Source organism: Mobula birostris, chromosome 12 (genome assembly GCF_030028105.1).
Source record: "Mobula birostris isolate sMobBir1 chromosome 12, sMobBir1.hap1, whole genome shotgun sequence".
Classification (NCBI taxonomy): domain Eukaryota; kingdom Metazoa; phylum Chordata; class Chondrichthyes; order Myliobatiformes; family Myliobatidae; genus Mobula; species Mobula birostris.
In genome coordinates, this window is record NC_092381.1 from 47,815,015 (window position 1) to 47,828,021 (window position 13,007).

The window sequence follows — 13,007 nt, forward strand, 5'->3', positions numbered from 1 at the left end:
CAAAGCTAGACTGCTGTACCAGAGGGACATTAGGACCAGTTGTATTTTTTGTTTCATGAAGTCTTGGATGCAGCGATATAGCTGGATATCTTCACAATTCACTGCCAAGACAGTACTCCTGAGTCTTTGAAAGGCAGTGGAAAATGCTTTACTTCAACTCCTTGTGGCGTATAAATGTTGTGGTGCTGTCCCAGTCCTGCTCACCCAGTCTGGAACATCTCACAATCAAGTGTCATCCATTTTATCTGCCATGAGAGATTTCAACTGTCATCTTGGTAGCAGTTTACATTCCACTTCGTGCCATTGTCAAGCAGGCTTTAGACGAACTGAGCTATGTAATCAACAGGCTTGAAACAGCACATCCTAATGCCTTTTACATCATTTGAGATCTTAATCAGACCAGATTGAAAAAATCTCTAAATAATTGTTACCAACAATTCATTTGTGAAACCAGAGGAACCAGTGCACTGGACCTCTGCTACACTACCATAAAGAGTGCTTGCCGTGCAATCCTATGCCCACACTTTGGAAAGTCTGATCACCTGGCTGTACTTCTACTCCCTGAGAAAAGATAGAGACTGAAGACTGCAGCACCAGTAGTGAGGACTAAGAAGGTTTGGACAAAGGAGGTGCAGAAGCTCTTGCAGGACTGCTTTGTATTAATATACTGGACTCTATTCAGGGATTCATCTTAGTCCATGAAAGCACTGGCATACTCATTCAGACTCTGTTAAAACCTGTGTGCATGTGAGAACATACTGTATGTATCCAAATCAGAACCTGTGGATGAATCAGGATGGTCGTAGTTTGTTGTGGGCTAGACCTGTGGCATTCAAGTCTGGAGACCGAGGACTATACAAAAAAACCAGGTATGACATGTGGTGCACTACCTCGAGCAAAGGAACACTTTTGAATGAGGTTGGAGGTGGAATCGGATGCACATCAACTTTGGCAGGGCTTGCAGGCCATTACTTCCTACAAAGTGAAAAGTACATCATGAATGGCAGTGATGCTTCACTCTCATCTAAGCTCAGTGCCTTTTATGTAGTTCCTTGGCTTATCCTTGTAATCCTCATATAAAGGCAAAATACTAACCATTTTTCAATACCTTATCTGTGGCTAAGGAAAATAGAAAGATCTCTGTCAGGGCTCCAGCAGTTTGTTCCCTTGCTTCCCCACAATGGTTTAGGATGTACCTGGTCAGACCCTGGGATCCACCTTTATGCACTTGAAGATGGCCATCATCATTTTTTTTGTAAAGTTTATGTTTTAGGCTAACACTGTTCTTTTGCCTGAACACCCTAACTTCCAAGTACTTCTCCATGGTAAATACAATTGAGAACTATTTGCTTAAGAACTTGCCCTTTCTCCTGTGGTTCCACGCATAAATGACCACACTGTTCCATAGGAGATTAGTGAACCTTTGTCTCAATATCTTTTTGTTCTCATGTGCCCAGTTTTTTTAGGATTCTCATTTATCTTGTGTGCCAAGAATATCTTTTTGCCCTTCTAATTTCCTTAAGTGTAATACTTCATGCCTTGTATTTCTCATGGGCTTTACTTGATCTCAGTTGACTGTACCTAACGTATACCTCCTTTATCCTGATCTGAGTCTTAATATCTTTTGTCAGCCAGGGTTGCTTAAACCTGCCGGTCTTTCTCTGTGACACATCAACCACTTGCTCAACCTCATTTCTCAAGAGGAGATAGAGTAATAGGGCCCGTAGTGATCGAGTAGGGGTATCTACATATTGTTTCAGAAAACTCTTTCTGGTTGCTTTCAGCAGATTCTGCCTCATCTAATTCTGTAGCACTGTCAATATACCCCTGATCTGTCCCTGTGGCCTTGCAGGTTAATATCACTGATGCCTTTTTAATTCCGATTTTGAAATGATTGATTTTCTTTGCTTGACCACCCTTTGGTTTATCAGATTTTATGATTTGTCTTTGGAATGTTAAGAAGCTTTCTCTATTTCTATGAGTGACCCATTGTATTGTTGGAATTTTTTTTTTCTCCTGAATTTCAACTCGGGATATATCTGAGACATAATTGATTGGCATATTTTAATTATTTATTGGTTATTTTAGTTTCCACTCTTTTTGAAATTCAGGAGATTAAATTAGGTTATGTTTAACTAATTCTCATGCTGTTGGCTTAAATGAAGAAGGGTCTTGGCTGTTTGTTCATTTCCATGGATGCTGCCTGACCTGCTGAGTTTCTCCTGTTTTTTTGTATGTGTTGCTTTGGATTTCCAGCATCTGCAGAATTTCTCTTGACTATTAAAAGGCCCGGATAGAATGGACTTGGAGATGTTTCTAATAGCGGGAGAGTATAGGACCAGAGGACTTAGCCTCCGAATAGAAGGACATCCCTTTTGTTTGTCAGAGGATGGTGAATCTGTGGAAGCCAGGTTATTGAGTATATTGAAAGTAGAGGCTCATAGGTTCCTGATTAATATGGGTGTCAAAAGGTTATGGGGTGAAGGCAGGAGAATGGGTTTGAGAGGGAGAATAAATTGGCCATGATTGAATAGCGGAGCAGAATCGATGGGCAAAATTGCCTAATTCTGTTTCTGTTTTATGATCTTGTTCATGATGACTGTGAAAGTACTGGGTTGTTATTTGGAAAAAATACAGCTGGTTCACTGCAGTCCTTCAGAGAAGAAAATTTACAATCTTTGCCTAACCTGGCCTAACTGTACCAATGTTAACTTCTCAGTTCTTAAGGACAGTCAGTAAATGCCAGTATTGTCTATTGCAGCCGTGTCCTCTGAATTTTTTTTAAAATCCTGCACTTCTGCTCTTCTTGTCCTTCCCTTGGAATTTTTACTTTCAGCTGAAGGTAGTTGTGTCTTGAATTCACTATCCTAAGGCGGTTCTTTTGACATTATAGTGGGGATTTGCCTGGTGGCCGCTGATGGAGTAACAGCTCTCTGCTGGTGCTCCTAACTTACTTTTGTCTCCAACCTTTTGAAATACTATTGTTAGACGGGTTATTATATTACTATGACTACGAAAGCAGCTTTGGAAGCTATTACGGGCTCAATTCAAAAGCTTACTGAGGAGTTTCAACAGTTCAGAAAAGAACTGATTTGCAACAAATCAGCGCTGAAATTAAGCAAATAAGTATGAAATCAGACGATATTCAAGCAACCCTAACCGAGCGTAAGAAGAAGATAAAGGAACATGGAGAGGTTATTACTGTACTGGACAAGAGAATGGATGATTTGCAAAAGCTGTGTGAAAAACAATCCAAGTCCAACGAAATACTGAGACAGAAGATTATTGATTTGGAAAACAGAAGTAGGAGAAACAACTTATGAATCTTGGGACTTAAAGAGCAAACGGACGGAGATAATCCTAAAGAATTCTTTGCAAACCTTTTGATGGAATTATTCCCTGATATTATAAAGTCTCTGTCTTTGATTGATCGTGCTCACAGATCGCCTATACGGATCTATTTCAAAATCTAAACCAAGTTCAGTCATTATATGTTTCCATGAATTTCAAATAAAGGACCGTCTGATTCGTGATGTTCGTGGAAAAGGTATGATTGACTACCAAGGGCAGAAGATTCGTATTGCTGAAGATTTTTCATCAGAAGTTATGGCAGAATGTGTTAAGTTTTTTTTAAAAAAAAGGTTATGGTGGAGCTATACAGCCAAAATTTTAAACCTTCTCTTCGTTTTCTGGCTCGACTGAGAATCACAATGGAAGATGGATCATTTAAATGGTTTTGTATGAAGGAGCAGGCGCAAGAATTTTTAGACTCAAAAAAATGACTGTATACATATATAGAATAGATTGAAAATCTTGCAAAAACAGAAATACTACATAATAAAAAAAATGACTGTTCAATATTTTTCAGTATGAATAAATTGCTCTTTCTGTTTGATAAATCTGCCTAAGCTTGTTTTTTTTTTACTGCATATTATTTAGTCTTGGTTGGAATAGTAAATAACCTTGAATTCTTTGGAGCGGTTCCAACAGGCTTTCTAAGGGGGATGTTTTCAGTGGGGGTAGATAGCAGTTGTTCTTTGACTGATTTTCTCTCTTTGGGAGGAGGGAGAGGGATGGGGAGTTCTTTTTTTGAAGCTGATTTGGGAATCTAGTCAATTCTGTTGCTTAGCTAATATATCTCAAGGTTTATTATTTGGGTTTAATATACATTTCTCTGATTGCTACTTTAACCTTTCTTATAGTTTTAAAATGGATCAAAGTATTAATTTACTTAGTTTTAATGTGAAAGGGCTAAATCACCCTGTGAAAAGAAATTAAGAATATTTGCATATATTAAAAAACTTAAGATACCATTTGTTTTTCTTCAAGAAACCCATGTACCTAAGTGTGACAATTCACACCTTTTCAATCGATGGAGGGGATCTCATTTCCATTCCTCGTTTCAGGCCAAAGGCAGAGGGGTTTCGATCCTTATAGATAATAAAATTTCCTTTGTTCAACATAAAGTAATTTCTGATACTAATGGGTTTTTTGTTATAGTATCAAGGACACTAAATAACAAACTAATGGTATTTGCCAATGTGTATGCTCCGAATATAGATGACCCAGGTGTCTTTAAGCATTTTTTTTTTCATTTTTGCCAGATCTAAGTCTGTACTCATTGGTGATGGGTGGAGACTTTAATTGTTGATTGGGTTCAGCTTTAGATTGTTCATCTTCCAAACTAATGATACCAAATAAGTCAACTGTGTTTATTAAATCTTTTTTAATGAAATGTGCTATTGTTGATGCTTGGCATTTTTTTTTAATCCAGTAGACACGGAATGTTCGTTTTTCTCTCATGTCCATCATATATATTCCAGGATTGATTATTTTTTTATTGATAGCCAAATGATTCCATCAGTTCGATCCTGTGAATTTAAAGAGATTGCTGTCTCAGATCATGCTCCTCTGCTGCTATCTTTAAATCTCCCTGGTCTTCTTCAAACAAATAGATTTTGGCGATTTAATTTAACTTTATCTGATAAATTTATCTGATAAAGATTTTTCAAAGATTCTTCAAACAAATAGATTTTGGTGATTTAATTTAACTTTATCTGTTAAAGATTTTTTAAAAGTTTTTGGAGAGACAAATTACTCTTTTTTGAAGAGAATACGATTTTGAAGAGATAAAGAGAATACGATTTTGAAGAGATAAAGATTTTTCAAAGATTCTTCAAACAAATAGATTTTGGCGATTTAATTTAACTTTATCTGATAAATTTATCTGATAAAGATTTTTTAAAAGTTTTTGGAGAGACAAATTACTCTTTTTTGAAGAGAATACGTTAGAGGTGACTCCTAGTCTTATCAGATGGGAGGCCTTTAAGGCGTATATTAGAGGACAAATTATTTCTTATACTGCAAGTATTAAGAAAAAAGCTAATAAAGAGAGAAGTGAATTAACTAATCAGCTGAAACAATTAGACCAAGAGTATGCCTTGGCTCCAGAAACTGCCTTATATAAAAGACGTGTTGAAACTAAAACTAAATATAAACTCCTTTTAACCTATCCAATTGAAACCCAATTTTAAAATTTTAAAAGATAAAAGTCAATTTTATATTCATGGAGATAAAACAGGTGAGTTATTGGCTGATCAAATTAAAACCTTTATAGCTGAACAGCAGATTAAAGAAATATGCAAAGCTAATGGTGATGGGACAACTGAATATTTAGAAATGAATGATACTCTTAGAGAATTTTATTCTAAACCCTATAGTTCTGAATCTTCTAAGGATGACACTGTAATGAACAATTTTTTTTAGACTAACTAAACATTCCTACAATTTCTGCCGACAACAGAAAGTTGTTGGAACAACCTATTTCTTTTGAGGAAATCGTTGAGGCTGTGCGCTCATTACATTTGAGGAAAGCTCCGGGTCCAGATGGATTTTCTGGAGAGTTTTATAAGATCTTTTCCTCACCGCTTATACCTTGTTTATGTTCAGTTTTTTTTGGATTCATTCAAGTCAGGCAGACTCCCTCAATCTTTTTGAGGCTTCCATTTCGCTTATCCTTAAAAAGAATAAGGATCCAACTGAATGCTCTTCTTTTAGACCAATTTCTTTACTTAATGTTGATACTAAGATTCTATCTAAAGTTTTGGCCCATAGGATTGAAAATGTTTTACCATCTGCCATTTCCGATAACCAAACTGGATTTATCAAAAATCGATATTCTCACTTTAATATTCATCGGTTATTAAATGTTATTTATTCTCCTTCTAACATTATATGGTAATGTGTGGTATCCCTAGATGCTGAGAAAGCTTTTGACAGCGTTAAATGGAATTATTTATTTAAAACTTTAGAAAAATTCAATTTTGGACCCCTTTTCATTCAGTGGATTAAATTACTTCTGCTAGGGTTATCACTAATTCTCATAATTCCAAACCTTTTAAGCTTCAGTGTGGCACTAGACAAGGCTGTCCATTGAGCCCTTTGCTTTTTGATCTGGCCTTTAGAACCTTTAGCCATTACCTCTTTCAAGTCCCACTTTTTCTAATTATTTTTTTAAACCCTCTATGATTGATGCGACTTTTAAAGAATGGGATAGATTAGGTATTAAATGCTTTCAGGACTTGTTTGTAGAGGGAAGTCTCTTTTCGTTTGAACAATTGTCAACTAAATATAGTTTACCTAAAACTCATTTTTTCTATGCCTACAAATGAGAGATTTTTTACAGTCTCAAATAAGTACATTTCCTAACAGTCCTGATAAGAATTTACCAGATGTATTTTTAATTTGAAACCTTTTTATAATGGATCTATATCTAATATTTATAATATGCTGTTGGAAATGAGAAGTGTTACTTCAGATAAAATTAAAAATCTTTGGGAACAAGATTTACAGACTTCAATTTCTGAGGAAACTTGGAATCAAATTTTTAAATTGGTTAATACTTCATCTTCTCCTACAATTTAAAGTGGTCCAAAAGGCCCATATGACCAAGGATAAGTTGTCTTGTTTTTATTTAGATATGTCTCCTTACTGTGATAAATGTAGTAATGGAGAAGCTTCACTCATTCATATGTTTTGGACATGTCCGAGTCTTGGAAAATATTGGAAAGAAGTATTTCAAACTTTCTCGATACTTTTAAAGTAAACTTTAAGCCTAATCCTTTGACCGCTTTATTTGGTATTGTTGGAGGAAAGGATATTATTTTGGAGTCATCTGACTTGCACATTTTGGCTTTTATTTCTCTTATGGCCAGAAGGACACTTTTGCTTAAATAGAAAGATGCGGCCCCTCCTATTCATGCTCAATGGTTACGTGATGTGATGTCATGTTTAAATTTAGAGAAGATTCGATGTTCAATCTCTGAATCCAGCCAAGACTTTCAAACATTGTGGGACATTTTTTGAATTATTTTTAAAACCTTTGATTTGCTGTTAAAGCACAGATAATGACTAATAATTTTTTTCTCCTATTTTTCTTTACTAATCAGCTTCGGTCTTGGCAGTGGGTTAGATTTTTTTTTAATATAATAAAATTATTATATTTCAATGTTACGAATTAATCTGTATGAATATAAGATAAGGTCATTATATACGATTTAGTATAATGTATTGATATTTTTTTTCTTATATGCAAAATTAATAATAAAAATATTGGAAAAGACATCGTGCTCCTTCAAATGCAGTGGGTTGTTAATTTAATGTTCAAATGTCTGAGATGGATTTTGTCTATGTATAAAATCTATAATAGACGATCTTGAAATTCATCTACAGATTGGCAAGTATGACGTTGTGGCCATCTCTGAAACTTGGCTAAAGCTCCATTGGGAGCCAGCTGTCCAAGGATATATGGTGTATTGGAAAGATAAGTTACTAGACAGAGGAGGCCCTGTATATAAGAAATAATATTAAATCTTGAGAAAGGGATGACATAGGATCGGGAGGTGTAGGGTCTCTATGGGTTGAGTTAAGAAATGGCAAAGGTAAAAGAACCCTAATGGCAGTTGTATACAAGCCTCCAGACAGCATCCGGGATGTGGATTACAAATTACAGTTGGAGATAGAAAAGGTGTGTCAGGAGGGCAATGGCTTGATAATCGGTGGGGATTTTAACATGAAAGTGGATTGGGAAAACCAGGTCAGTACGGGACCTCGAGAGAATTTGTAGAATGTCTAAGGATGGCTTTTAAGAACAGCTTGTTGTTTAGTCCACTAGGGGATCGGTTGCACTGGATCGGGTGTTGTGCAATGATCCAGAGGAGATAAGACACTTAAGGTTAAGGAACCCTAAGGGAACAGTGATCACAATATGATCGAGTTCACTTTGAAATTTGAGAAGGAGAAACTAAAATCCAATGTTTTGGTATTTCAGTGGAATAAAGGAAATTACAATCGCCAAAGCTAGTGGGAAGATAGAGGATTGCAACGCTTTTAAAAACTTGTGGAAGGAAACTAAGAAGGTCATTAGGAAGGAAAAGATGAATTATGAAAGGAAGCTGGCGATTAATATCAAGGAAGATACTAAAAGCTTTTTTTAAGTATATAAAGGTAAAAGAGGGTTGAGGGTAGATATTGGACCAATAAGGAATGACACTGGAAATATTGTAATGAGAGCAGCAGAGGAACTGAATGTGTATTTTGCATCAGTTTTCACAGTGGAAGACATCTGCAGTATACTAGACATTAAAGAGTGACAGGGAAGTGAAGTATATGCGTTGAAAATTATGACTGAGAAGGTGCTCAGGGGGCTTAATGGTCTGAAGGTAGTAAATCTCCTGGACCTGATGGAATACACCCTCGGGTTCTGAAGGAAGTAGCTGAAGAGATTGTGGAGGCATTAATGATGATCTTTCAGGAATCGATAGATTCTGGCATTGTACCGGATGACTGGAAAATTGCAAATGTTAGTCCACTATTTAAGAAGGGTGGGAAGCAGCAGAAAGGAAACTATAGACCTGTTAGCCTGACATCAGTGGTTGGAAAGTTGTTGGAATCGATTGTTAGGGATGAAATTACAGAGTAGTTGGAGGCACATGACAAGATAGGCCAAATCCAGCATGGTTTCCTGAAAGGAAAATCCTACCTGACAAACCTACTGGAATTTTTTTTTGAGGAAATTACAAGCAGGGTTGACAAAGAAGATGCAGTACATGTGGTGTACTTGGATTTTCAGAAGGCCTTTGATAAGGTGCCACACATGAGGTTGCTTAGTAAGATAAGAGCCCATGGAATTACAGGGGAGTTACTAGCATGGGTGGAGCATTTGCTGATCAGCAGAAAACAGACAGTGGGAATAAAAGGATCCTATTCTGGCTGGCTGTGGGTTACCGGTCGGTGTTGGGAGTGCTGCTTTTTACGATGTATGTCAATGATTTGGACTATGGGATTAATGGATTTGTGACCAACTTTGCCGATGATACAAAGATAGGTTGAGGAGTGGGTAGTGTTGAGGAAACAGCATGCAGAGAAACTTAGATAGTTTAGGGGAATGGGCAAAGAAGTGGCAAATGAAATACAATGTTAGAAAGCGTATGGTCATGCACTTTGGTGGAAGAAATAAACGAGCAGACTATTATTTAGATGGGGAGAGAATTCAAAATGCAGAGATGTAAAGGAACTTGGAAGTCTTTGTGCAGGATACCCTAAAGGTTAACCTTCAGGATGAGTCGGTGGTGAAGGTGAATGCAATGTCAGTGTTCATTTCTAGAGGTATAGAATACAAGAGCAGGTATGTAATGTTGAGGCTCTATAAGGCACTTGTGAGACCACATGGAGTATTGTGTGCAGTTTTGCGCTCCTTATTTTAGAAAGGATATACTGACATTGGAGAGGGTTCAGAGAAGATTCACGAGAACAATTCCAGGAATTAGAGGGTTACCCTATGAGGAACGTCTGGCAGCTTTTGGGCTGTATTCCCTGGTGTTCAGGAGAATGAGGGGGATCTCTTAGAAACATTCTGAATGTTAAAAGGCCTGAACAGATTAGATACGGCAAAGTTATTTCCCATGGTAGGGGATCCTAGGACAAGAGGGCACAACTTCAGGATTGAAGGACGTCCTTTTAGAACAGAGATGTGGAGAAATTACTTTAGTCAGAGGGTAGTAAATCTGTGGAATTTGTTACCATGAGAGGCTGTGGAGGCCAAATCATTGGGTGTATTTAAGACAGAGATAGATAGGTTCTTGATTATCCAGGGCATCAAAGGGTATGGGGAGAAAGCAGGGGAGTGGGGATGACTGGAAGAATTGGATCAGCCCATGATTGAATGGCGGAGCAGACTAGGTGGACGGAATGGCTGCCTTCTGCTCCTATATCTTATGGTCTTATATCAATTTATTTTATTGTTACCTCTGTTAAATAACATATTCTAAACCATATTTCGTGGCAAGCCTTTAATTTATTATTAGTTTTTCTCCTCAGTAATTGAAACTTCCTGTAGATCCAGCAAATGTGATTTTTTTTTCATTTTTAATTTTTGCAGGTGCTATCAAGCAAATTTTAGAAAATGAGCTGCAGATTCCTGTACCACAAATGCAGTTAAAAGGTTGGAAGTCAGCGGATGTAAATGACAGTGTGAGTTTTACTGCTTTTTAAGAGATAAAAAGTTAACGATCTGCTTCATTTGTCACATGTACATTGAAACATATAGTGAAATGTGTTGTTTGTACCAGTGACCAACACAGTCTGATGATGTGCTTGTGGCTTCCCTCAATTGTCACCATGCTTCTGATGCTAACACAGTATACTCCTAACTTGCCCTAACCTGTATGTCTTTGGAATCAGTTGGAAACTAGAGCACCCATCAGTAGCCCATGTGTTCACAGGGAGAACATACAAACTTCTTACAGACAACAGTAGGAATTGAAATGTTAAATAAACCACTATGCTGCTGTGCTACCCACATAACTCTTTATTGAATTGGCCAACTTGCCTTGAATCCTGAGGACTTTAACTTTTTAAACCAACCCAGCATGTCAGATGCCTTATTAAAGTCCTTGTAGACTGTATCAACTGTACTGCTCTCCAATGCATTTTATTACTTCAAATCATTCTGTCAAATTGGTCATCCTCTGACTAAGAAAGTGCTTACAATTGTTAATTAATTTCTGTCTTTCAAAGTGCAGATTAAATCTATCTGTTTTTTTTCCAACTTTCCTACCATTAATGTTGGACTCACTGTCTTGTAATTACCTTGTTTATTCCTGTTTTTTTGAATAAAGTCAACATATTTGCTGTCCTCCAGTCATCAGGTATCTTGCCTGTGGCCAGCAAAGATTTAGAAACCTTTGTTAGAGCACCAGCAATCCCTTGCTTTCCATAGTAGCTTGGCTTGCATCTCATTAGGCCCAGGAGAATTAGTACTTTTAAGTACACTAAGACATCTATTAACCCTATTTAATACGAATATATTCCAAAAATTAACTACCCCTTCCCTGAATTCTCTAATTAAATGTTCTTCTCTGTGAATATGTATTAGAAGTATTAAATAAAGACCTCACCTGTGTGCCCCTGCATCACCACCAGTTTGATATTTTTGTCCTTGATGCATCCTGCTCTTTTTTCCCCTAATTATCTTCTGTCCTTGATATATTCATAACATGCCTTGGAATTTTCCAAATTAATGAGCCTGTTCTCTGCTTTTTTAAAAAAAAATACAAGTTCCCACCACCCTTTCACATTATGTAAATTTTGAGGGCCTTCCCTTGTTTTCAGTTCACAATACTTACCACATGGTCTCTTTTTATCTAGTCCTTGAGTTTTGGGATTTCACAGACTTGTTGATGGTATCTTTCACCCTTTTGGGAACAACTTTCTTTGTCTCACTCTTGAATAACTCCACTTGTCAGTCGTGGACCTGCTTGCTGTTAGTTGCTCTGCTTACATTTGCCAGGTCCATTGTTGTTGAAATCGCCTTCCTCCAATTCAGAACCTTCCAAAATCATGGTTACTGTTGCCAGTTACCTTACCTAATATAAAATCTAGCTTTGCCCCTTCTCTCATAGGACTAGCTTTGTCCTTGCTCAAAAAGCTCTCCTTGCGGTAGTTTAATGTGAAAGTTGTCGATGGGGTGGATTTTTTTTGAAGTGTTCCTAGTTAACATTGGGTAAGTTGACATTTCCTACCTTAGCTCTGTGATTTGTTAACACATCTGCTCCTTTATCTGCTGCTGACTATTAGCATACCTTTAGTATATCTCTAACAAAGTGTTTGCCCCCCTTTGTTCCTAAGATCTACCCAGATGGCCTCATTTTGAAGAGCTGTCTAGAATATCCTCCCACATTACTGCAGTAATGATGCTTTATTCCAAGCACAACATGCTGGAGGAACTCAGTAGGTCAGACAGCATCAATGGAAAAGAATAAAGAGTCGATGTTTTGGGCTGAGACCCTTCATCTGAACTGGTGAAAGGTCTCGGCCTGAAACGTCAACTCTTTATTACTTTCCATAGATGCAGCATTTTGTGTGTGTGTTACTCTGGATTTCCAGCATTTGCAGAATCCTTTGTGTTTATGCTTTGTTCAACATTGCAACATAGTGTATCTTGTTGTAACTTCAAGGCAAGGTAATTTTGAAAGGCTGGACCAAATTTTAAACAGATACTTCTGCCGGTGGTGCTGTCTTTACTTTGTTATATTTGCTGTGTAATAACAGTTCTTAATCAACAATCCTGATGAAGGGTCTTTGTCTGACCCTGAAACGTTGACTGTTCATTTCTCTCTGTAGATGACACCTGACCCGCTGAGTTCCTCCAGCATTTCGTGTGTGTTGCTGCAAGTTTCAAACTGGTGCAGTCTCTCTTGTGCTTAATGAACACAAATTGGGTTATCAATTGAGACATCCATAAATGACTCATTTGGTTAAACCAGGAGTGAAATAAACGTCTTTCCTCATGGACATTCTTCGTACCTAACTTTGGGGTCTGCTAAGTTCAGTAGATGTGGAAATTGTTTAAGTTAAATGTTTGAAAAGCTATTGTGTCCAAGATGGCAAATCTTTCTAATAAAATATGTGATATGATGATTAATCCAGCTCAAAGATCTTACTGAAAA

The 13,007-nt window shown here is 37.1% G+C and overlaps 1 protein-coding gene across 2 annotated transcripts in view; it reads left to right on the forward strand.

The window, feature by feature from the left end:
• The window catches only part of faf1 (Fas (TNFRSF6) associated factor 1), a 368,750-nt gene that overhangs the window by 48,997 nt on the left and 306,746 nt on the right, over positions 1-13,007 (forward strand). For both annotated transcript variants that reach the window (XM_072273767.1, XM_072273768.1), the window contains exon 5: positions 10,439-10,530. In XM_072273767.1, coding sequence (XP_072129868.1) covers positions 10,439-10,530 — 92 coding nt within the window. The remainder of the gene's footprint in view (positions 1-10,438; positions 10,531-13,007) is intronic.